General features: G+C 43.1%; 2 protein-coding genes across 5 annotated transcripts in view; one reads left to right on the top strand and one right to left on the bottom strand.

Moving 5' to 3' along the window:
• The window catches only part of OXSM (3-oxoacyl-ACP synthase, mitochondrial), a 34,147-nt gene that overhangs the window by 8,663 nt on the left and 436 nt on the right, over positions 1–25,048 (bottom strand). Inside the window, exons 1-2 of one of the 4 annotated variants that reach the window (XM_030205740.1) lie at positions 18,089–18,149; positions 5,854–6,869 (exon numbers count right to left, since the gene is read on the bottom strand). In XM_030205740.1, the coding sequence (XP_030061600.1) occupies positions 5,854–6,839 (986 nt within the window). In that variant the 5' untranslated portion in view covers positions 6,840–6,869; positions 18,089–18,149. Of the gene's footprint in view, positions 1–5,853; positions 6,870–17,333; positions 17,420–17,734; positions 17,783–18,088; positions 18,150–25,048 lie in introns of those variants that run through there. The other 3 variants (XM_030205732.1, XM_030205725.1, XM_030205716.1) reach the window with 3 other exon arrangements.
• NGLY1 (N-glycanase 1) overlaps positions 17,514–25,048 on the top strand; it is an 80,580-nt gene continuing 73,045 nt past the window's right edge. The window contains exons 1-2 of the mRNA XM_030205704.1: positions 17,514–17,629; positions 24,826–24,940. Coding sequence (XP_030061564.1) covers positions 17,523–17,629; positions 24,826–24,940 — 222 coding nt within the window. The 5' untranslated portion in view covers positions 17,514–17,522. The remainder of the gene's footprint in view (positions 17,630–24,825; positions 24,941–25,048) is intronic.

The following is a 25,048-nucleotide window of genomic DNA, read 5'->3' as shown; positions in this document are numbered from 1 at the left end:
GCCAGTTTCAAATTTCTTTAGAAGAAGCTAGAGCTATTATCAAAAATTGTCCACAATGTTCCTTTTCAGCTCCTACTACCTTTTTTCCTGGAGTTAATCCTCGTGGTCTGGAAGTTAATAGCCTCTGGCAAATGGACGTTACTCACTTTCCCCCTTTTGGTCAATGGTCTAAGCTTCATGTGGTTGTTGATACTCATTCTGGATTTTTGTGGGTCACTGCACAAAAAGGGGAAACTACATCTCATGTCCGCTCTCATCTTCTCCAAGCTTTTGCGGTCATGGGTGTTCCTAAAACTCTCAAGACAGACAATGCCCCTGCTTATACTTCCACCTCCTTACAGGAGTTCCTGACCCTCTGGCATATTGAGCACCTTTTTGGTATCCCCTATAACTCCACTGGTCAAGCTATTGTTGAACGTGCTAATCGCACACTGAAAACTGCTTTAAGTAATCTGACTACAAAAAAAGACGGTATTCTCCGTCATAGAGTAAGCATTGATGAATGCTTAGCACAAATCCTTTACACACTGAATCATCTCAATCTCATCAATAATCCTGCTACAAAAACTTTTTCTTCCAGATTTGAACAACATTTTCGTACTCCTGCCCCACCTTTATCTCGTCCTTTGGTCATATACCGACAACTACCTTCTGATCAGTGGAGTTCCCCTGTGCCTCTCCTTACCTGGGGTCGTGGTTACGCTGCTGTTCAAACAGATTCTGGCCCGGTGTGGATTCCAGCAAAGTGGGTGAAACCTCATGTCGTGGCATCAAGGTCTTCACAACCCAATTCCCAATTTCACACTCACCCTTCAAGGACCGCAGATGCAAACACGCAAACGGTCAGTGACTCGTCAACCTAATGCTCCTGTTACTTGGGGACAAATTAAAGCCTTGAGTCAACAAGCTACAGAGACTTTAGAAAAAGCTCATATTGAAAAGACTGATGATAACTTCGTAGTGGCTATTATTGCAGCGCTTAATGCTAATTCCATTACATTGCTTCTACTGTGTTGTTGTTTGTACATACCTTGTGGACAGTCACAATTACTTCCCACAAAAAATATTTGGGAAGCGTTTGCAATTTCACTGAACCAAACTGATTTCTGTCTTTCTCATCAAAAGGCAGTTGGAGAAGTTTTGGCAACTTGCCTGATTCCAGTATGTCATGATCCTAAAGATATGCAAAATGATACTTGGTTTTATTCACAGCTTCCTGTTAATTCATCCTATCGAAATGCTTCTTATGAATACCATAATTGGGGAACACAAACCCTGTTGCCGCCTACTTTGGCAATGCATGTGAGAACCAATCAAATAGCTAGTATCAATATGACATGTGCTCGTATGGTTAATTGTACCCGATCAAATTGTGTTAATTTTGGACCAACTTTGTTAAATTGTAGCTCCTACGAAAATGTTTCATATATTTATAAATTTACTCATTTACCCCCTGGCTGGTTTTGGTCATGTGGAATGTATACCTTTAATTATATTCCAGCTAATATATCTGATGGTACTACATGCTGTCTAAGTCGACTCACTATGGTACTTCCCAGTAAACATATTTTATTTTCTAACTCCTCACATATGCGATCCAAGCGTATGACCCTTGCTGCCAATTGCAATGATAATGTTAAATTTCTGAGTCAAACTGAATATCTGGCACTTGCATTTTCATTAATAGGTGTCCCTGCATTGGCAGCGGCAAATGCAAAAAATATTCGTGAATTAGCCTGTTGGGCAATTAAATCAATCAATGCAACCTCCACTGCTATTAGTTTACTTAATGCTGAGCAACAGCAATTACGTCATGGAGTTTTACAAAATCGAGCAGCCATTGATTATCTTTTATTACTTAACCATCATGGTTGCGAAGAGTTTCAGGACATGTGCTGTTTTAATTTATCTGACAATTCAAAGGCCATTGACAAACAATTAGCTTTCCTACGGAATTTAACTACTCATATTACTATTCATAATAACCTACTCTCTGATGTATGGGATCAATTGTGGCAATGGATCCCTTGGACCTGGCTCCGCCCTATTATCCAGTATTTAGTCATTGGTATTTTTGTTTTCACTATTTTTTGCTGTTGTATACAATGCATTCCTAACCTTTTTTCTTTATGTTTTCCTCGTCCATTCGCTCCAACACGTCACTCTGCTCAATATGTTTATAAGCTATTACAAACATCTCCACCTCCATCTCCAGCTGGCACACCACGGAGATTTCATTAAAAAAAAAAAATAAAAAAAAAGGTGGAGATGTAGATAGAATGTATTTGGATACAGGCAGCAGATGATGTTTTGTATATTCCTGAGAATCTAGCATGTGATGTTTTTGTTCTTTCCTGAGAAAGTAGCAGAATAGCAGGTGATGTTTGTACATTCCTGAGCAGGTTCACGAGCTGTTCATGTAGAGTTGTTCTTGTAAGCAATGCATGATCATGGTTGTGTAAGCAAAATGTAACCAATAGTAATGATAATACATGTAATATCCATGAATATTCATAGAGTATATAAGAAGGGGATTGACTCCCAAATAAAGAGTTTTTTGCCCAGACACACGAGAGGAGAGTTATTTTGCAACAATTTTGTATCCTTAGATGTTCTCATACTTCTGAATTTGGGTCAGAAGGGCTAGAATCAATGTGTTCGGGTGTTTCAAGAATAGGAATGCATCATCTTGCATATAGTGTTATCTTGTGATCCCCTCACCTCACTCCCTGGATTTCCTGTTGTCCTATAGTCTGTGCCAGAGGGTTCCACAGATAGGGCAAACAGGGAAAGGGTGGGGGGAGGGAGCACCCTCGTCTAATTCCTCTCAGGGTGAAGGGTGGGGATAATATTCCATTAATTTTTAGCCTCACAGGATTATTACATAAGGCTCTTATTGCGGTGATATATTTTGTTCCAAAGTTCATGGCTTCTAGTACATAGAAAGTTCCTTTCCCCCCTGTCAAAAGCTTTTTCTGTATCAAGTGCCAGGAATGCTACAGGGTAGGGTTGTATGGAGGTAATATTGTTTTTATTAGATTGAGCACTCGTATAGAAGCTGACCAAATTCCATTTTCGGTTACAGCAACACAACCGGCTCAAAAATCCTTTTTCTGCCCAGTTTTGGTTTCAGCCAAAAGATTATTTAAATTTTCAGTCATGTTTTTGGTTTCAGCTGAAAATGACGACCAGGCTTATTTTCGAAAGAGAAGGGCACCCATCTTTCCACACAAATCGGAAGATGGCCATCCTTCTCCCATGGTCACCCAAATCAGCATAATCGAAAGCCGATTTTGGGTGTCCTCAACTGCTTTTCATTGCGGGGACAACCAAAGTTCACGGGGGCGTGTTGGAAGCATAGCGAAGGTAGGACTGGGACGTGCTTAACACATGGGCATCCTCGGCCGATAATGGACAAAAGAAGGGTGTCCCTGACGAACACTTGGGCGACTTTACTTAGTTCAAAGAGGTGCCCGAACTGACCAGATGACCACCGGAGGGAATCGGGGATGACCTCCCCTTTCTCCCCCAGTGGTCACTAACTCCCTCGTACCCTAAAAAAGTTTTAAAATATTTTTTGCCAGCCTCTAATGTCATAACCAGCTCCATGACAGCAGTATGCAGGTCCCTAGAGCAGTTTTAGTGGGTACTGCAGTGCACTGCAGGCAAGCAGACACAGGCCCATACCCCCCCCCCCCCCCACCTGTTACACTTGTGGTGGTAAATGTGAGCCCTCCAAAACCCACCAGAAACCCACTGTACCAACATCTAGATGTCCCCCTTCATCCCTAAGGGCTATGGTAGTGGTGTACAGTTATGGGGAGTGGGCTTTTGGGGGTTTTGGCTTGCATTTGGTCGTTTCTGAGATAGGCGTCCTTGGTTTCCATTATCACCGAAAACCGGGGACGACCATCTCTAAGGTCGACCTAAATGTTGAGATTTGGGCTTCCCCGACCGTATTATCGAAACAAAATATGGACTCCCATCTTTCGATAATACGGGTTTCCCCACCCCTTCGCGGGGACGTCCTGAGAGGACGCCCTCAGGAAAACTTGGGCGCCCCATTCGATTATGCCCATGTGTTTTTGGTGTAATTTGAAAATGTGTGCTTTGTTCCGTTTGTCTATCTCCCTCCCTCCCCCCCCTGAACAAGAGTTGCCCCTCCTCCATCCCCCCACCCATTGGCCCTCCTGGGCCTTACAATCCCTGGCTATCTAGAAGTGTAGTTGGGTAGAAGCTATCCCCAGTTACTCCTGCTCATTCCGGCTCTGCTCTCAAAATGGCTGTCATGACTGGGGCATCACTCCTGCCCAAACTATACCACCAGGTTGTCCTGGGGGTGGAGGAGCTACTCTTTGTATTTTTTTTTGTACTACGATTGCAAGTAATGCAGTTATGATCTTACATAATCATTTATACGGTAAATAGAATGCTCCAAATGCTCCAGATACAAAAGTTTAGCTAAATGTAGCCTGTAAATTTGGGATAAGCGCCTTAGGAATTAGATTCAAGTGTAGTTATGATGTCAGCTGTCACTCCAAGGGTGGCGCAAACTCAGCCACTGTAAAAGCACCGTGGTTTTTAGTTTAAATTTTTATTAGCTGTGGTCAATATGTGTAGAGGCTATTTTGCGTGAAGGTAAGATGTAGTCTTTCATTATTTAAACTATTATATTCTGGCTTGGATACTGTGGATTTAGCAGAGAGATGCAAACTGCAAGCTCTGACAATCCACAGCAGCCCTCATTATCTCACATTCACACACTGAAGTTTCGGTTTTGGCTTAAACCTGGTGATGAGTCTCAACCAAAACTGAAAAAAAACAGTTTTTGTCAGCCTCTACACTCGTTACACATTTTCAACAAGTGCAGAAGCTAGTTATAAATCCACTTTGGTCACCATCTGTCAGGTTTGTAATTACCTTAGTCTTCTTGCAAGTATTTGGGTGATAAGTTTTTTTGAATCCGAATTGAGCAGGGATATATATATATATATATATAGGGCAGTAGGCCTTGCATAATCCTTTGTATAGAATAGTGATGGTTGCTTGGTTGAATGAGTTTGGGATGTTTCCATTTCTCATGGCTCCATTCAGAGCTGGCTCAAGGTATTGATCAAGTGAGGCACTGTCTCAGGGTGCTAAAAGCCTGCGTCACCGGCTCAGCCTCCATAGCGGCAATTGTGTGTTTTGCTCTCACTGCTGTGCTTTCACACGCCACATTCTCTCTTCCACCCACCCGCTCCCTTCCCCTGCCAAACTCAGGAGTGGAGGGAAGAGAGGGGAATACTGAACCAGATGAAGGAGGGCTGGACCCTGAGTTGGAGGAAGGAAGAGATGAGATGCTGGATAAAGGAAGGAGGGAAGAGAGTGATGAGAAGCTGGACCACAGGAGGGTCAGGAAGGAAGATAATGGGACAGGAAGATGCTTGGGAGGCGAAGGGATAGGCTATAAGGGGGGAGAGAAGAAAATAGAGGGAGAAGATGCTGGGCTACAAGGTTATGAGGAGGGAAGATGTTGGAAAGAGTGGAACCTTGTGGTAGAGGACATGAAGGGGGTGTCAAGGAGATGAGTGAGAGGAGGATAGTGAGTACAGAGGGTAGAAATAAAAAGATGGAAGGAAATAGAAGCCCGGGGAAGGAGAGAGACAGGAAATGAGAGATCCAGGGGGAACAAAGGAGATGGGTCCTAGAGTAGCAGGAGCGATCCTCACTCACTCCTTCTCTGGCAGCTGTCTCATATGACAGTTTGAAACCCCCTAGAGGTAAAAGTTCTCTGTGCAACAGATAATGCTAGAAGAAGAAATAGTCTCAAACCAGGTTTAACTTAAATACAATTTTCCAACCAAATTTTACCTGAGAGCACCATCTCCATCAGTACTTGGTGCAGTTATATGACAGGCATCACCTGAAAGTCCATAGCCCAAGACTTCTGCATAGATCTTGGCCCTTCTTTCTATAGCATGTTTATACTCCTCTAGTACAAGGACAGCTGCTCCCTCTCCCATCACAAACCCTTCTCTCTCAGGGTGGAATGGCCGACATGCTATTTTAGGGTTTAAATTGAAGCTAGTGCTAAGTGCTCGTGCTCTTGCAAATCCAGCCAGTGACAAAGAGCTAATACAGGCTTCTGTTCCGCCAGCCAGCATCATATTTGCATCACCATGAGCAATAAACCTAAAAGAATCTCCAATGGCATGTGCTCCCGTGGTGCATGCAGTTGAGACAGCATGATTAGGGCCTTTGAGCTTGTATCTAATACTGATGTGACCTGCTGCCATATTAACCAAAATCCTGGGTACAAAGAAAGGGCTGACCCTGTTGTAGCCCTTTGTTTTAAATATCACAGAAGTCTCAGAAATATCATCAAGTGGAACCATTCCCATGCCAATCGCTACACCTGTGGTCAAGCAGTCTTCATTCCCTTCTGGTTTCCAGCCCGAATCCTTAATTGCTAATTCTGCAGCCCCAATGGCCATAACTGTGGCTGATGACATTGATTTAAGGTCAGACTTTGAAACATAGTTTTCTTCTTTGAAATGTCCCTCAGTGCTTCCTCTAGGCACACAAGCAGCAACTTTGCATGGAACACTTTCATATTCCTCCCCTTCAAGAGCCACAATCCCACACTCTCCCTGAAGAAGACGATTCCACGTCAATTCAGTCCCAACACCAAGTGGAGACACTAATCCAATCCCCGTGATGACTACTCTCCTTCGCTGTCTGGAAAGAGACACAGTGTTGAATGACTTGATGTTATTTTGAAAATGCTGATATAGTTTTGCATTCGGATGATAAAACCTCATGATGTACAGTAAATCCTTTGAGTAATGTGGAAACATGATGCTGTAAATGTTGCCTGAAGTTCTTGCCTGTAAAGGAAAGCAAGATACTATGGATTGCAATGGTTTATGTACTGCAATAGTTGCCAAATTTGTTGTGAAAATGTTCATATCTTAAAATATACACCCATTATATTTAAAAGTGACTACTTAAGTGGAACCCATTCTGATTATTGATAAACTTATTTGACCTCTCCTTCCCGTTAGCAGAGACATACCACAGCCTCCTTGAACCAGAATATAAGGGTGCACACAAAGGAGAAAGGCCCCAGGGAGCTAGAGAACAGAGAAAAAAGTTGTTGCTAGGGAGTTAAGAAAAGATATCCGAGGAAGAGATCTAACCTGGGTTGGGAAGGATGACAATTCAGAAAAGAAACAAGTAACATTAGACAGGAAAAGGAGGAGATCAGTTTGGTCTGGATAAAAAAAATGGCCAAAGGATAAATTAGGATATACAGAGAAGCCGCCGAGACAAATAGGGAACGTGAAAAGTAAAGAAAATGGAACAAAGGAAGAAAACTGAATATTATGGCAGGACCTGAAACAAGCATGAAAACCTATAAAAGTGTCTGAATTAAAGCAGTTCTGCAAAAAATAGTGGGCTAAGATTCCTCAGCAGTGATGTGAAAGACTGATAAAGGAAACCTTTGATTGCAATTACTGCCACTTAAAGTTGGTGCGACCAGTTTATTACGTTAAGGGGGCAGTCACATTTTCACATGGGTGATATGGGTGTTGGAAAACTTTGCTCCTTAAATAAATGGCATAATAATTTAAAACCTGCTATGTGTTTACTCAGGTTCACTGTCTAATATTACATTTTGTTTTCAGAAACCATTCAGTGTGATATACATGCAATAATAGGGGAAAATCAGAAGGAGAATAAAAAAAAATTTCACATCACTTTATTAGCATACTAGTAAAAAAGGCCCGTTTCCAAAAGAAATGACACGGGCGCCAGCAAGGTGTTGAGTTTCTGCCATTAATGTTTCAAATGGAAGTATTATGATAAATGTTTTTTTATGTTGAAATTTTTTTATTTATTGTTGTACCGCCGCAAGGTGATGTAACAGGCCCCCCACCAAAGTATTGCGAGCTATCTCCCTCCTTTCCTGCCTTCCAGGTCCAGGTTTATCATGGTGTCCCTTCCAGTTGCAAGATCCCCCCTACCTCCCTCCCTACCTCGCAGTTCCATGATCCTCCCTTGCTCACAGTTGCAGTGTTGTCTTGGTTCCCTTCCTCACTCCCTCCCTCCTGTCCACTGCCAGGCCGTCTCCTTCCAACAGTTTGTGTATGATATGGGTTGCTGTTACAGTTTGTATATTTAGAAGTATGGTGGGGGGGGGGGGGGGGGGGAGTCTGTATGTGTGTGAGAGAGAGAGAGATGTTGTTGGGGGTGGGTAGCGTGGCATAGTTTGTGTATGATATGGAGGGGGGGGGAAGAGAGGGTAGTGGGTTCTTTGTGTTAGACTGTTTGTATGGGGGACAATTATTTATCTTTCATGAGCCGTGTAGTGGAAGAAGGGGTGTGGGTTGGCTGATCGTATTGTTTTGTTATGTACTGTGTGAGTTGCATGAGCAATTAGTGGTGCCATTTTGGGGGTGGGGTTGTTTGTGGGGTACTGTAGGTTTGTTCTGTATGAGTGTGTTTCTGTGGTTTGTTGTGGGGGAGGGGTGAAAGAAAGAGAGATGCTGTCTGTCCATGGCAGTGTGTGTATGTTGGTGTGGGGGTTGTGGGTGTGTGAGAGAAAGAGATGTTGAATTTCACTGTTACACTTTCTGTATTGAGGGGGTTGGGGGAGGGACTGTGTGTGTGTGAGTGAGAAAGAGAGATGCTGTCTGTCCATGGCAGTGTGTGTATGTTGGCATGGGGGTTGTGGGTGTGTGAGAGAGAGATGTTGAATTTCACTGTTACACTTTTTGTATTAATGGGGTTGGGGGAGGGACTGTGTCTCTGTGAGTGAGAAAGAGAGATGCTGTCTGTCCATGGCAGTGTGTGTATGTTGGTGTGGGGGTTGGGGAGTTTGGTTGTCTGTATGGGTCTGTGCGTGTCAGTGGGAGACAGAAATGTAAATTCATCAGGGCAGTCAGGCAGTTGTTGAAATGAGAAGATGGAGTTCTTTGGGGGGGGGAGGGGCAGTGTCTATAATTAGAGGGAGGAACCCCGCCGCACTTTGCTGCCTTCAATCTGATTGATCTGCTCCGCCCTCGACGTCATCACGTTGTGACGTGAGGGCAGGGCAGACACTCATGGGCAAAAGCGATCTACAGAGCTTCAACTTCCGGCTTCATTAGAACGCTGGAGGTGCATTTTATATAGAGAGATCGGTATTGGTTACTTGTCATATAAACATCTAAATATAATTTAGGCCGCATTCAAGATGGTTGCATAGTTTAAATATATCCACGGGGAGCCTGCAGAACTTTAATGAAAACTTTTTTTTCAATAAAGTTAAAAAAGAAGATATGAATAGTAAAGTTGCTTTCCCATAAGAGATGTTCTCCACAGACAGGATTAATCAGGTGCAGAAGTGGGTGACATCTGGTAGTACCAGGACAGAACAGTTCTCCCAGAGCACAGAACTATTGTAAAATTATGAGGATACATGGCTCTTCCTCCTTTCAGTCTCATCTGTAAGTTTAAAGCTTGGAATAAACTCTCAGAGTTGTGATTGTGCGCCTAATTAATTCTGCTATCTACACAGAACCCCTATATCCCCAGCAACACACAAGTTTGAATCAAGCATATAAGTGGGTGACTTCCAACTTGGGGTTGCTCCAATGTATGACAGAATTGTCCCAATGTTAAGGAAAATCCCACTCACATATATTTCCAAAAGCTGAATTGTTTATATGGACAGATTTGCTTAGTAATGCTTGACAAATGGAAGACTGGCCCAGACAGTAATGGAACAAGAATCATGCTTTGGAGATGCTCTCTGGATCCACAGATTTCAATAGAGCTACAGCAGCAGCATTAGCGCTGGTCTTGTGTGGTTTAACTCTCTGGCCAAAGAGATATCAGTTTGATTGCAATAGAAGTAGATACATAAAGATAGCTAATTACCAACTACACTTTGCCATTGAAGCACCACAGGGTCCTTTTGCTAAGCTGCGACAAAGTAGCCTTAGCGTGCCCCTACACAAGATTTTCCCGCAACAATAAAATGGCCGATTTTTTATATATTTTTTGTATTAATGGCCATGCACTGTCACCAGACACAAAAGTACAAAGGGCCAAGATTTGGGAATCAACTCAGAAAGTTTATTAATAAGACCTGACACGGTCAGTATTTTGGCCAAACTGCCTGCGTCAGGGTCTTATGAATGTGAAAGGTTCAATTATAGCAACCCTTCAAAGGAGAAGGACAATTCTTAGGTCACTAAAATGCCAACAAAAAAGCACGAACATGCCAAATTGAAAACTCTCTAGTGGTACACAGTTACAGGGGGAGCACTTACTGTCACTCATTTTTTAGGTGGTAAGGGCTCATGCAGTAATCCTGCACTAACCAGTTAGAGCATCTACATTACCGTATGCCAACTGATTAGTACAAATAAGCCCTTCAACCAAAAAAAAAAAAAAATTAAAAAATATTTTTTTGTGCACGCGTAGCATACACCAATTTGGAACGTACAGCAGGACACCTCATCATATCCCGCAGTAAGCCCTTTTAAACTGAAGCAGCTCACTTAGTATAAGGACACCCCCCCCCCCCCCCCCAAGTTTGTTAAAGTCAAAGGAGACAAATAGCTATAGAGTCTGTCTTTTTCAGTTAATATATGAGCACTTGTTTACAGTCCAGCCTACAGAGAGCTTTATTATACTGTTATTTATTTGGCTTTGACTAATAGCAAGCAACACTCTCCTTTCACTGACATGGAAAAATGTGACAGCCTTTTGCAGGAATTTTGATGGGTCCACAATAAGAGTATCTTATTGTGATGAAATGGAGTATATGCTGATATATGAGCAAGGACTGAAAGTCACCATTTTTTCTGGCTAATGTAACCACTACTAGGAAATGCACCTTCCATGTGAGATACTTACATAATAGATGACGGCAGAAAGAGACCTGCACAGTCCATCCAGTCTGCCCAACAAGATAAACTCATATGTGCTACTTTTTGTGTATACCTTACCTTGATTTGTATCTGCCATTTTCAGGATACAGACCGTAGAAGTCTTGCCCAGCACTAGCCCCACCTCCCAATCTTGGCTAAGCTTCTGAGGATCCATTCCTTCTAAACAGGATTCCTTTATCCCACCCATGTTTGAATTCCGTTACCGTTTTCATCTCCACCAGCTCCCGCGGGAGGACATTCCAAGTATCCACCACTCTCTCCGTGAAAAAATCCTTCCTGACATTTTTCTTGAGTCTGCCCCCCTTCAATCTCATTTCATGTCCTCTAGTTCTACCGCCTTCCCATCTCCGGAAAAGATTCATTTGCAGATTAATACCTTTCAAATATTTGAACGTCTGTATCATATCACCCCTGTTTCTCTTTTCCTCCAGGGTATACACGTTCAGGTCAGCAAGCCTCTCCTCATACGTCTTGTAACACAAATCCCATACCATTCTCGTAGCTTTTCTTTGCACCGCTTCAATTCTTTTTACATCCTTAGCAAGATATGGCCTCCAAAACTGAACACAATACTCTAGGTGGGGCCTCACCAACGACTTATACAGGGGCATTAAAACCTATTTTCTTCTGCTGGTCACACCTCTCTCTATACAGCCTAGCAACCTTCTGGCTACGGCCACCGCCTTGTCACACTGCTTCGTCGCCTTCAGATCCTCAGATACTATCACCCCAAGATCCCTCTCCCCATCTGTACCTATCAGACTCTCCCCGCCTAACACATACGTCTCCCGTGGATTTCTACTCCCTAAGTGCATCACTTTGCATTGAATTTTAATTGCCAAACCTTAGACCATTCTTCTAGCTTCTGCAGATCCTTTTTCATGTTTTCCACTCCCTCCCTGGTGTCCACTCTGTTACAAATCTTAGTATCATCCACAAAAAGGTAAACTTTACCTTCTAACCCTTCGGCAATGTCACTCACAAATATATTGAACAGAATCGGCCCCAGCACCGATCACTGAGGCACTCCACTACTCCCCTTTCCCTCCTCCGAGTGAATTCCATTGACCACCACCCTCTGGCTTCTGTCGGTCAACCAGTTCCTAATCCAGTTAACCACTTCAGGTCCTATCTTCAGCCCGTCCAGTTTATTCAAGAGCCTCCTGTGGGGAACTGTGTCAAAAGCTTTGCTGAAATCTAAGTAGATTACGTCTATAGCACGTCCTTGATGACATATATTATGAGATATGTACCAGGGGGTGAAGTAGTCACAAAGATAATCAGACAACATTGGGATATAATTAAAACCCATCCTGCCTTTACACAATGCGATCTGTGCACGGCATTCTCAAGAGGCAGAAACCTCAAAGAGCTGCTAAGTGCAGCGGAATTAGTAGATCTAGTCAGCAAAAGTACAAGCATGCCGACAGGACATTATAAATGCAAGAAAAACTGCAAGACCTGCGATATTACAATGGAAGCACAATTCTTTACACATGCAGGTAAAAGATATAATCTAAAACACCATACAACCTGCTGGACTCGAGGTGTTATCTACTACATAGAATGTCCATGCAAGAAAGTGTATATAGGCAAAACAAGTAGGTCCATACATGAATGCATGACAGAACACTGCTCACGGATAACAGCCCAGGTACAAAGTCCTCCCCTGCTGCAACATTGCATGCAATTCAATCATCATGTAGAAGCTTTACGAGTCATGGTTATAGATCACATCAGTCCTACAGCTAGAGGAGGGAATTACGATAGGAGTTTATTGCAACGTGAAACATATTGGGTATATCATCTAAACACTTTGGAACTGAGCGGTTTAAACACATATATTCAGTGGAACTGTTTCATGTGAAGCATAACCGGAAGAATCAGCTGCTTCCGGTTAGATAGTAGCTAAAAAGACGCCGCCATCATTTTCAATCTCTGGCAGAAGGTTGGTGATAAATATCTGATAGCCTGGTGAGTTCTGGATTTTTGTTTGTTTCATATGGGAGTATGCAAAGAAGAGAGCTTATATATCTGTTTGCTATTTTTTACAGAGACTGTACGCTAAACTCCCCTTGATAAAGCCAGGAGGGCGAAATAGGCTCCTGTCGGGGTGTGCTTGTCTATCGGCATACAGATAAGTTAAGAATGAATTACTTAAGCCATCTCTAGCTAGTACATAACAAATTAGCTTACAGCACGCTACATAAAAATTATAAAAAAACACAAGAGATATAAGTGTCAAAAAATATTAGCGTGCTGGATAGCTTTAGGTATGGTAGGAGGGTGGGCAAGAGTCAATGAGTATAACGATAGCAGCAATGAAGAAGTTTGACAACAGCTGCTACTAGATTATGAGACCTTGCCTAAAAAAAACTCCACCATACATATTCTCCCATTCTACTCTACTATTTCTGAGATAAGCAGCATAAAATGTATTGAACTTTTTCACGATCTCGCCAGGTATTTGTGACCTGGATTGGTCACTGTTGAAAACAGAATGCTGGGTTTGATGGACCTTTGGTCTGTTCCAGTGTAGCAATACTTAAGTACTTATGTATTCACATTGAAGGCTGTTGAATAGTCAAGACAAACAGAACAACCAACCAACATATTCTCCCCTTTATCCAAACCTAAAATAACAGCAGAGTCTCTGTACTGGAATTTGTCCAAAAGTACCATATTCAGAAAATTTATCACAAAGTAACCTCTTTCTCCAAGATTTCCCTAAAAATGGTTGTTTGTGCTATTGCTCAGTTGTTCTCTCATCTGGAGCCAACTAAAGTTTCTTTAAAAGTGAGAAAACCATTGTTTTCAGAACTGTTGGAATTCTCCCTAACTGTAAAAAAACTATTCCTAATGCCTACTTTTCTGTATTAAAGCTCTGATTTGCTCTCATCAGAAGGTTAACTGGGCAAATTATCCACTTCTCACCCAGTCACGTAAAACCCTGACAAAACATTTTTAAGGCAGAAATTAAAGTAGGGGTAAAAGAATCCCAGCTATACTGAACCACATTCAACTTAGCTTTGCTCATCTCAGTTTGTACATTGTTTAGTAGAGGAGTGTGGTAGCCATGTTAGTCCACTCTTAAGGTTATCAATAGAAATCAAACAAAATAAAACATGGAAAAGAAAATAAGATGATACCATTTTTATTGGACATAACTTAATACATTTCTTGATTAGCTTTCGAAGGTTGCCCTTCTTCGTCATTGTTTAGAAAAGTATCACTATGTGCCTTTGCTTTATCTCCAATGGACAGCAATTAGTGCAGTTTATAATTCTTTTCTAATAGTCCATTGCTTCTGCTGAAAACAGTGAGAATAACTGTTTACTAACCTATATCAAACACTCCAATATGCTAACTACTCTAGAAAGTTTTCACGGCTTGTCACAAGACTGTACAATTTGCCATGAAAAAAAAAATTCTGCCTCCCATTCCTATGCCATTTTCATTCTATTCTCCTTTTTTTCCTCTTTATCTCTGATAATGCCAAAGTTACCCATGGTACAAGCTTTCCTGTTGAAGCTGTACAAGAGGCTAACCTATTCAAATTTAATTTTCAATATTTATATTCCACTTTACCCTAATAAGAGCTCAAGATGGATTACAATCAAGTGAATAGAATCAATAAAATACAAACTTCATTCTTTAGCAAAGTATTTCTGAAATGCTTGCGAGATGTCACGGACCACAGGAGAGAATTCCAAAGCTCAAGGACTCGTAATTGTTTGCTTTATTGAGTTCTATTACATCTCAGCCTACGCATTAGGATGTACAGAGTTAGTAAGTCACTAAGTTGAACGAGGATAAACCATGCAGATTTTAAGCAATTTAAATAGCTCTTGCCTGAATTGGCAGCCAGTGCATTTGCCACAAATACAGGGTTGCCGTATCCCACCTCGAGGTGCCAAAATTAGTGGGATATGGCAACTATGTGACTTACTAACTCTGTACATCCTAATGCATAGACTGAGATGTAATAGAACTCAATAAAGCAAACAATTACGAGTCCTTGAGCTTTGGAATTCTCTCCTGTGGTCCGTGACATCTCACAAGCATTTCAGAAATGCTCTGAAGTTAGGGCTATTTCAAAAATATTTTGCTAAAGAACGAAGTTTGTAGTTTATTGATTCTGTAGCATCTCTCAATCTTCCACTCCCAGCAAGACAACTTCCCTTCCAACTTGCTATCAAACACAATAACAAAAATTAATCCAGGCACAGAAGGGAAGCCCTTCTGTAACATTCTTCACCTGTTACCTCTACCCACCCCCTCATATAAATGTTTGAGCTTTACCAAAAGATAGCAGTCCCTCATTCATTTGTAGATAATGAAAAACAAGATCTAAAGTGTCTCTTGCATTAAGAATAAGCACCCTTAGGTTCTGTGTAAAATCTAATGTGCAATACCCTCCAATAGTATAGTACCTTAAAATCCCTAGAACGATCAAATCTGAGCACTTCGTCAGTTGAGGATACTGATCTACTTGTGCCCTGTGTATCAACAAAATTCTTAGTTTTTAGGGGCTTAACATAACAACCATCAGGCATTTCACTCCCTCCACTACAACATGAATAGATTGGAATGCCAACAACAGGTACAGTGTCAGAAAGCTGTATTCCTTATGATGGGAATTTCTCATTGAAGGGGCTATTCCAGTGCTTCCTACACTTTTTATCCAATATGAACCTAGTTTAGTATTTTAAAATTCATATGATTCTAGATGATGAAAACAAAACAGCAACCCTTCACTGCCTCCCTGCTGTTATCCACATCTTCCTTCCACTGTTACTTACCAAAGCGAAAAGGCAACAGAAGAAGCAGTAATAGCCCTTAGTAGTACAAGGCACTGTGTGTGCCAATGTGCATTCACAGACACCCATACTGTATAACTCCACACAGAAAATTAAAGTAGGGCTAAAAGCAGGGCTTTTTTTTGAGGGGGTACCGAGTACCGGCACCTTTTCCAATGTCTGTTAAAATTTACTCATGGTCCCCAAGTTTTAATAAAAGAGCTCAGGCTCTACACAACAATTCTGCCTTGTCACAGATTCTGTTACTGGTTGCAGGGGTCCCTCGGTGATCACCCCACCCCTGAAGGGTGGCTTGGCATTTAAGTACTGGCACCTTTTTCGCTAGAAAAAAACGCACTGGGTAAAAGAATCCCAGCTATACTGAATCACATCTAACTCAGCTTCAGGTCTGGTCCTATGAATATTCACCGATTCACACGCAGCCAAACTTACTAGGCGTAAATCACAGTGGAGTGCGCATATCCAGCAGATAGCCAAGACCTGTCGCTTCTTCCTCTTTAACATCAGCAAAATTCGCCCTTTCCTCTCTGAACACACCACCCGAACTCTCGTCCACGATTCTCATTACCTCTCGCCTGGACTACTGCAACTTACTCCTCACCGGCCTCCCACTTAGCCATCTATCCCCCCTTCAGTCTGTTCAGAACTCTGCTGCACGTCTCATATTCCGCCAGAACCGATATACTCATATCACCCCTCTCCTCAGGTCACTTCACTGGCTTCCGATCAGATACCGCATTCAATTCAAGCTTCTCCTTCTTACCTACAAATGCACTCAGTCTGCTGCCCCTCACTATCTTTCTACCCTCATCTCCCCTTACGTTCCCACCCGTAACCTCCGTTCACAGGATAAATCCCTCCTCTCAGTACCCTTCTCCACCACCGCCAACTCCAGGCTCCGCTCATTCTGCCTCGCCTCACCCTATGCTTGGAACAACCTTCCTGAACCCTTACGCCAAGCCCCCTCCCTGCCCGTCAAGTCTTTGCTTAAAGCCCACCTCTTCAATGCTGCGTTCGGCACCTAACACTTACCGTTCAGTGAATCCAGACTGCCCCAATTTGACTACCCCTATCGGACCGACCGTTCACTTTTCTATTAGATTGTAAGCTCTTTGAGCAGGGACTGTCTCTCTTTGTTAAATTGTACAGCGCTGCGTAACCCTAGTAGCGCTCTAGAAATGTTAAGTAGTAGTAGTAGGTCCAGAAGGAGGGGGAGTAGTTTGTTTTTGTGACCCCATTATTGATAAGGTCACACAACCCCCAGTTTGGAAACTACTGGACTATTCACTATATCTGCTCAGAGTTTAAAAAAAAAAAAACTATCCATCCTTCAGAGCCACGTTTATATAAAATCTCCTGAAGTTCTCAAGCTAACCTGAAAAAGAGATAGTTACAACCCTCATGTACTGCGACTCATTTTAGGGCCAGATACATAAAAGGCTTAGTCCCGTTTTGCTTAATATATCTGACATAATCCATCAACAGTATTCGAGCTCATCCGTCTCCTCCGGATTATGAGGAAGGCTATTCTTGTTAATTCAGGATCTTTCTAAACTGACCCCAGGTCACTGGAACATCACCAACCAACCTGCCTTCACATTCACACTATCCGGAAACGTCCCAAGTTCAACCTCACACACATCCAGAAACCACGAACTTCCGGACATGCGCCATGATAGGCCACTAGCACTCGCTTTTACAAGCTGTTCAGTTGCCCGGGGGCGCGCTTGCACATTCTTGAATAGAACGCAGCTCGTATTTGCGCGCTTGTGCGAGGATGGCAGCTGCTCGCTCTTCTGCAGTGAGCGAGCTCTGCCAGAACAGCCGGGACGTGTTCTTGGATGCCTCCAAGCTGCTGCTCATCTATGCAGACAATATACTCAGGTGAACAGCATAGCGAACGTCTGCCGGCGCGCGTTACGTTGCGTAATTTTGTGTTTGGCGATCTGCTAATGGTTGACATGGGAGAGAGGGAAGGGCGCTATTTACCTCACAGGTTAAGTACGAGATAGCGAAACCAAGCACCCTTAGGCGACAGACGTGGTATGCGCATGCGCGTGGTTTGGTGCCTGTGATGGGATTTGCGTACTAGACAGTATTACTAGTGCATGCGCCGGGAGGGGCGGGGCTAAAAGAGGGTCTCTGGTATTCAATCTTTTTGGGCAGCCGCAGCGCTTTAGTTACCGGTGTGCCTGCAGGGTTCATATGTGCTTTATGTCATTCTCAGTTTTAGTAAAGCTTCTATATAGAAGTTTTATTTCTTGCTGGAAAGCAATGGAAGTAAAACCCAGACTGGCTCAATCTGTCCTTCTTTTTCTGGAGCCATATGGTAACCCTACTCACACTCAGTGCTTTTGTTGGGCAAAAATCTCCTTGTTATTGGGCCTGTCCAGGACACCCCCTCTCCTGACAGAGCTGGGCTGGGGTGAAGGCAACCAAAGACTATGTGCTGCTCACTAATCCTACTACTACTTATCACTTCTATAGCACTACAAGGCATACGCAGCGCTGTACACCATACATGAAAAGACAGTCCCTGCTCAAAGAGCTCACAATCTAAATAGGACAGACAGAAAGAACAACTAAGAGGTAAGGGAATTAAAGAGGTGGGGATAAAATGGTACAGGGCAAGTCCACCCCACTATCACACCTATTGTCAGTCACTCTATGCAAATCCTCATTCTGGGCTGGGTTCTCCTACTACTATTACTACTAATCATTTCTATAGCTCTACTCCTCCCATCCATATTGTTCTCCCTCCTTCCAGTGATTCTGGAGAGTTCTACAACAGGTCTAATAATCCCCTGAAGAAATTTCCACTCAATTTACCAGGGGCAGGGCAGCCGAGGGGGGGGGGGGTGGCGGCAAAATTCCCCGGGCCCGGCGCCGGGGTCAGGCCACTGGCGCTGCAGTCCCTGGTCTCACCTGCCTGCCTCCTCGGCTCTGGGCCCCCTGCATTCGAAGTGGCAGTCACAGATCACCTCCCTTCCAGCCTTCCCTCCCTGTGTCCCACCCTCGCGGAAACCAGAAGTTACATCAGACGAGGGCGGGACACAGGGAGGGAAGGCCAGAAGAGAGGCGATCTGCGACTGCTGCATTGAATGCAGGGGGCCCGGAGCCGTGGAGGCAGGCAGGTGAGACCGCGGACTGCAGCAGCAGTGGGGGGGAGGCGGCCTAGCCCCGGGTCTGGCCTAGTTTCTTGGCGGCCCTGAAGATTTTTGAAGATCACCTCTACTTTGTTGTAAAGTTCTCTTTGTATTCCTTTTGCACTGTTTCCCAATTAGTGTCTTCATAGCCTTATCAGGTGTGTCTAGAGACCAATTGAAACTATCTGAAAACTTTCAGCCAAAACTCATCACCTGCTTTTGGCTGAAATCGAAGCCTCAAGTTTGGTTGTGAATAAGTGATTGTGAGCCCTCCTGGGATAGAGAAATATCCAGAGTACCTGAGTGTAACTCACCTTGAGCTACTACTGAAAAAGGTGTGAGCAAAATCTAAATAAATGAATGATGACCGCTGGGGATTGTCAGAGCTTTTAGTTTGCATCCCTCTGCTAAAGCCACAGTATCCAAGCCAGAATATAATAATTTAAATAATGAAAGGCCATATTTTACCTCCAAGCAAAATAACCTCCATACCCTTGGACCACTGCTAATAAAAACTTAAACTAAAAACCATGATGTTTTTATAGTGACTGACTTTGTACCGCACTCAGAGTGACAGCTGACATAACTAATTCCTAACGAGTTTATTATCCCAAATTTACATACTTAAGTTCCTGCTAAAATGTTGTACCAAATGCATTTATTTGGAGCACTCTGTTTACCAAGTTAACTATTGTGCAAGATCATAACTGCATTGCTTGCAATCGCAGTACAAGAAGTCAAGAATACAAAAAGTAGCCGGTTCTCTCCCCTCCCTTCCACACTACCTTACAATCCCTGGTAGCTTAATGGTGTACTTAAGGCAGGAGCGATGCCCCAATCACAGTTGCCATTTAGAGAGTGGAGCTGGGTGGACAGGAGTATCTAAGGGCCGCTCCTGCCCTGACTACACGGCCTATGGGTAGAGGGGTCCAGGAGTAGGGGGAAGGGAGACAAATGGAACAAAGCACAGATTTTTGGTATCCACCATAAACAGATGGGAGCCAATACTTAGCTGCCGGCATTAAACCCAAATATTCAGTGCTGGGCTATAACCGGCTACCAGCATTGTATATCTGTTTTTTTGGGGGGAGGGGGTTTAGCTGCTAAAGAGTTAACTGGTTAAGCTGATATTCAGTGCTGGTTGGTTAAGATGTTATCAGTTAAAGATAGGACTTCTGTTTAAGTGCTAAACTTATCTGGTTAGGCGCTGAATATATGTGCCTAACCGATTAAATTGCATGACGTAGCCGGTTTAGCGGTAGGTGCTAATTGTGAATATTCAGCGGGAGGTAACCAGTTATCTGCCGCTGAATATTTGCAGTTAGCCACAGAAACGCTATTTAAACAGCGGCCATTTCTGACCAGTTAAATAGAACTGAATATCAGGGGGATGATCGTTTTTAGCCAAACCCCAAAACATGGGTGAAAATTAAAATAATCTTTCAGCTAAAACAAAATTGTGCAGAAAAAGGATTTGGAGCCAGTTTTGGTGCTGTATTCAAAACTGAAATTCAGTCGGCCTCTACATGTGTCACTGAAGAAAGTCACTATGGACTCTGATCGTCATTTCTAAGCACACATGTAGTTGCATGTGTCCGTTTCCATTCTAGATACAGAATGAGTCCTGGAATTGAGAACTAATAGCCAGCATGTGAAGCACAGATATCTGTGCTCTCTTGTGAGCAGCACAGCCAGCTTACTCAATACATCCTTCTCGTTCCTTTCCGGAGACTTTTTTTTTCTCCTCCAACCTTTGACGGAACCTTGCTTCTCTAGTGTTTCTTTTGGCTGTGGCTCTTGCCCATGTCCACACTGCCTATTTTGCATAAATTGATGTGCTGCACTGCACAACCGTTTGAAAATGTAAGTGTGCCATGGACATGAAAGCTGGCAAATGCTGACCTATTTTGTAGGCAGTAGTGGCTGAGTGTGGATCCCTGACTTTCTTTCCTAAATATACTCTCTCCTGATTTGTCTGGAGGTTTGTAACTATTGCTGCACTGTGTGACTCCTAGTGGGTTTGAATCACATGGTGCCTGAACTCGTGTGCCATTCTGGTGAGACTGTGAAAATGGTATGAAGTTTAGACATTGCATGGTGCAGCAGCAAATTAGTATAGGTTTTCTGGATGTGATGCTAGCAATAGGCCTCTAGAGAAGTGAAGGGAAGGTAATGGAAGTTAACAAACAGGCAGAAGAGCCAGCTTGAAGAAGGAGGTGGTGCTGCAGCCCTAAACATTGGTATAAAATGGAAATTAAAACCTAACTACCCTTCTAGGCAAACTGGATGGGCCAATGTGAGAAACAGAACAATGGAGGCTGCCTTGAAAGTAGGTGGCTAGTGTTTGAGACAGTGCCATACCGTGTGAGCAGTGTGGCCACACAGGACACAGATATGGAGGGGTGAAAAAATATCTTCCCAGCTCACCATCTCCTCTCATTGACAGTGGGAAAGTGGGTGAGGCAGGGGGCACCAGTGGGTTACACAGGGCACAACTGTAGCTTGCTATGGTCCTGAGGTTGTGCAAGAGCGAGTGTGTGGGGAAAGGGCTAAACTGGAGGAGTAGAATTTGCTCTAGTTGCACACTGAGTATCCTATATCATTGGAATGGGGATCCCCCTACCCCAGACCAGTCTGCTGGCCTGGCTGTCACATTGAAGTTTTTTGTTTTGTTTTTTTTGCCAAAATGACCCCCACTTGAAAACTAGCAAAGATCACTAGTGTTTTTATCTGAGCTTCTTTGTCTAAGTAGTTTTTGCGCTTTCCAAGCACGACTATTTCCTTGCCACTGAAAGAAATGGTCTACCTTCTCGTTCCATTTTCTTTTTTCATCTCTTCCAAATTTGCTTGCTCTCTTCCCTCACCTTTCAAGGACACAAATTGCCGTCAGAATCAAGTTTGATCTAATGATCTGTTCAAAACACCAGGAGGCTTCAAAAATGTTCCTGTATGTGGAAAGTGTACCACTGGCACTCATCTGAAATGCTAGACAACTGGAACCAGGCCAAGATGTCCCAGCGGAAAGAATCTTTAAGAGCTACATTAGGAAGGATAATTGGTCTTTACCATCAGATAATCTGCCATAGAAGCTACATAAGAAAGATGAAAAAAGCATCAGTACCAGCCTCGCAGAAGAAGAAAGTGTCATATAAAATCAGGTTGTGGTTTCTCTTGGGAAAAACCCCCGTGTAAGAAAGGATAAGCACATCTCGGAAACAGCATGCTAGATTGGGAAATGCTACAAGCCTAGGCAAAAGGATCAATGTTACAAGATTTTGATGCAGATATTTCTGATATTTTGGGGGTAACATTTGACATTGAGGCCCTCTATACCAACATACCTCAAGAGGAGTCTTTCTCTCATTTTTTGAAATTTTGAACAGTAGAACTAACAACTTTTGAATTGGCCAGATTAGCTATAACAGAAAATGATTTCTGTTTCTGTGGAAAGTTCTACAAACAGATCAAAGGAACAGCTATGGGGGCAATGATGGCTGCTGAGATTGCAGTACCAACACAAGAATTGGAAAGCAGGCTAAAAAGAGCCCTGGCCTAGATGGAGTGCCCAGCCTTTGGTTCAGTGAACATCCTTCCACCATGATATTGTTCCTGAGACAGATTTGTTTCCTGCTGTAATGGGAGGCGTCCCCAATTTTCAGCATGTAGAATCAACACTCTTGCAACCCAGCATCAGGTCCCTAGCTCTCGCAGCCTGAGTACTGAGAGGGTAGTTTTTGTATTCCTAAATTTATCCTATAATGTTTCAGATTCTTCTGGCATGTAGGAAGAATTCTATTAGAAGGTCATTAGGGTTTTTAAATGCAGGTTTGCCTTTTTGCTGTGAGGAACATGCCCTAGGTTTCCCCACCCCCAAACCTCTCCTCCTCACACCCAGCAAGTGCCTCACTGACCTGCAGTCCATCTCTCTCCCTCCCCTCCACAACTGACCTCCTTATTGCTGCCACCTTCCAACTGACCTCCTTATTGCTGCCACCTTCAAAAACTACATGTAGTAGCAATGCAGATGCAAACACAGACAGGTTTGTCCATGTACGCATGCGTAAAAGGGGTGGAAAGAATTTCATAAGCCATACTCTGCATACTTATCTACTATATTAAAACTCACCCTCAACGTTCTGAAGACACTGATGTCACTGCAGGCACTCACACACCGGTTCGTAAGTTCATGGTGGTGAAGCCACAACACTGACCATGTCTCCTTGCCCCGCCCTCGCGACACACGTGATGACGTCGAGGGTTACAAAAGAACGAACGGGGAGGAGTACTCCTACCCTTCGAACGAATCGCTGCAGACTGCCAAACAAAGAAAACCGCCCGAGGACGTGCCCAAACAGAGCCATCTCTCTCTCTGCCCATGTCTCCTAGCCCCGCCCTCACGTCTAACGTTATGACGTCGAGGGCGGAGACATGGCCAGAGAGAGATGGCTTCAACCGACGAACCCTACAGTGACCACAAAGGCCCAGATACCCTCCAACCACTCCTCCACAAATGGCGCCGTCGTCGTCGCCGTCAACGCCGCTCCCACCCTCCACTCACCCCTCTCCATCTGCCACCGGAACGCCGGACAAAGTGGTGAGTTACAGGGGAGTGGGAGAGGAGAGGGAGGACAGCCTTGAGGACAGGAAAGGAGCGTGTGGGACTCGGGAGAGAGGGAGACAGCAATGGAGGGAGGGGAGAGCCCTTGCTAGCGCCCGTTTCATTTCAGGCAGAAACGGGCCTTTTTTTACTAGTTTCTTATAGTATGTTTAAATGAAAACTTATACCATTTTGCTTTCCTGTACATTTTTGCATATATACAGGCTGGTATAATATGGCTGAATTAAAAATGTGCATTAGATTTTTAACCACTTTCTTTTTGTTTTGATATGAGTTTTGTACTTCATTTATGTATTATTTATTTATAAACATTTCTAAGCAGAGAACAATAAAACATACATAAAAATAAGAAATACTAAATAAAACATAACCAATAATAACCATGCATCTCTCCAACGTACTCAGTAACATCAGATTTATTACACAATTAGTTACCAAATTCTTGTGGTCTATTTGATGGCAAATATTCCATTCAAATAGACCACAGAGGCTAAACGCCCTGTTCCTTGTCTCTGCAAAATAAGAATTAGCAGCAGGTAACTGCAATATGTTTGTGCTAGCTGATCGAAAAGCTCTAACTAGTGTATAAAAACTACGGGATGCTGTGAAATAATAAGGTGCTTCATCCACGAAAACTACAAATCAAATAAATCAACTTAAATTTAATCTGCCAAAACACCTGCAGCCAATGAAGAGGGAGGGATAATACGTTCATAATGAGATAAATCAATTAACACAATGATATGCAAAAATCACTTAAATAAAACATTTCTACTAAAATGGAAGTATTTGTTAATTTCAGAGGCTATCTAATTTCATTCCAAATACTGTGGAATCTGGAAACAAGAATGTCCTGGGTACTCACTCACCCTCCCTCACTGTGTCTCTCCTGGACCCTTCCCTATGGGGTGAGGCTAACAGCAGTACCATGCTGCAACTTGTACATCCAGATTCATAATTACATCCAAGTCCTCAACTCTTTCCTCTGCCCTTCACTGGCCCTCTAAGCTATTTAGCTAGTAGATTTTCTTATTGTCAGTATCAGCAATGCCTGCAGCATACATATACTAGCACTTGCTGATGATACAGCATCAACACCCAGGCGCATGTGCATACTGGCTGTTTGCGGGTAGGAGAGGAAGACGTAGAGGGTGCAGAAGCAGAGTGTGTGGTAAAGGAGCTCTGAATGCAGCACAGGCTCGCCAGTGTGTCTAAAGGAAGTAAACCTTCAAATTCTATCTATTTTCTATACATGTGAATGTGTACGTATATGTAGGATATGTCAGTAATATACTAATGTGTTCTTTATTCACCAGAAGTCCAAATGAGGAAAAATACAGATCTATTAGGATTGGAAGTCCATCTTTTTCTACTAGACTGTTGCCCGTCAGAGGAGCAGTTCAGTGCTTGTTCGAAATGGGATTTGAAGAGGTGCATATTACTTTATTTATCTACTTATTCAGAAGCTTTCTAAACTTCTTTCCCAGCGTTGAAAAGACCACTCAAAGTGATGCATAAAGTTAAACATAAGAACACCTC

This window comes from Microcaecilia unicolor, chromosome 1 (genome assembly GCF_901765095.1).
Source record: "Microcaecilia unicolor chromosome 1, aMicUni1.1, whole genome shotgun sequence".
NCBI lineage: Eukaryota > Metazoa > Chordata > Amphibia > Gymnophiona > Siphonopidae > Microcaecilia > Microcaecilia unicolor.
Note: the sequence above shows the minus strand (reverse complement) of the source record. Positions and strands in the feature narration are given on the sequence as shown.